This window comes from Penaeus monodon, chromosome 32, assembly GCF_015228065.2.
Source record: "Penaeus monodon isolate SGIC_2016 chromosome 32, NSTDA_Pmon_1, whole genome shotgun sequence".
Taxonomy (NCBI): Eukaryota; Metazoa; Arthropoda; class Malacostraca; order Decapoda; family Penaeidae; genus Penaeus; species Penaeus monodon.
The window spans coordinates 23,895,653-23,896,676 of NC_051417.1; the positions used below are offsets into that span (position 1 = coordinate 23,895,653).

The 1,024-nt window shown below is 34.1% G+C and overlaps 1 protein-coding gene across 20 annotated transcripts in view; it reads right to left on the bottom strand.

Moving 5' to 3' along the window:
- The window catches only part of LOC119593731 (myoneurin-like), a 102,537-nt gene that overhangs the window by 52,331 nt on the left and 49,182 nt on the right, over window positions 1–1,024 (bottom strand). The window contains exon 6 of one of the 20 annotated variants that reach the window (XM_037942720.1): window positions 50–714. The exons of 18 other annotated variants lie outside the window; for them this stretch is intronic. In XM_037942720.1, the coding sequence (XP_037798648.1) occupies window positions 370–714 (345 nt within the window). In that variant the 3' untranslated portion in view covers window positions 50–369. Of the gene's footprint in view, window positions 1–49; window positions 715–1,024 lie in introns of those variants that run through there. One more of the 20 variants, XM_037942741.1, reaches the window with a different exon arrangement.

Consider the following 1,024-nt stretch of genomic DNA (forward strand, 5'->3'; position numbering starts at 1 on the left):
ATTTCATTATCATTTATTCAACCTCTCTCATGGGTAGATAAAAAATGGATGTTCACATAATTCTTTATTCAATTATCCATAAACAGCAAAATACTATGTACACACACATATTCACTTAACCCTAAATCTATTTACATCTTTCTTTCACATCAAAATTAAATCACAAAAGCTTAAAGGTTGAAACTTTTTCAATTAATCCTTGTGTTTGGCTGCTTTTCTATAAATGTATTCTTTTTAACCAAATACAAATAAAACTAAAGGCTTTTTTTCTATTTAAGAAAGTACCTAGAGATCCAATGCTGGCACATTGTGTAAAAATAACATCATTCATAAAATAACAGTCCTGCTAGAAATATCTTTCATCAACAGCTATACATTTGGTTTTAAACTTGTGTGCGAGAGTATATGTTTATCGAGGTAAAACTTCTTTGTACAAAAATATGAACAGTGTGGGCAAACAAACTGTTTTACACCAGTGTGAATGCGTGTATGCTTAGTAAGATTACTCTTTGTAGTTGCCTGATATGGACAATATGGGCAGGAAAAGGGTTTTTCCCCAGTGTGGGTCCGTAAATGATCCTTTAAATGAGTAGTAACAGGAGTGGTGTAGGCACAGTAGGGACACTGATGTATCTTGGTGGTGGTTAAGAACCCTTTCCCGATGCGTGGTGGTCCTCTCCCACATGTTCTCTCACCGTCTCTGTCCAGACCCACCTGTAGGGGACGCGCATCTTATTTTATCACATGATTGATAAGTACTGTCGGATTAAGAATAACCTTGATACCATAAAAAAAGAAAAGGTAAAATGTTCATGTTGCTGCAAAAAACATTTCTGATGATGTCTGCATTTTATTAACTACTTAGGTTCATCCCTCTCCTGTTATTAAAACTCTTAAACTGATTTAAATGCAAAAAATATATATGTATCAGGTAGTAACACATGCATATCATTACACAAAACTATATGAAAGTGTTAAAGTTAATGGATGTCCACATCTACACCCATACTCATAATCACAATCC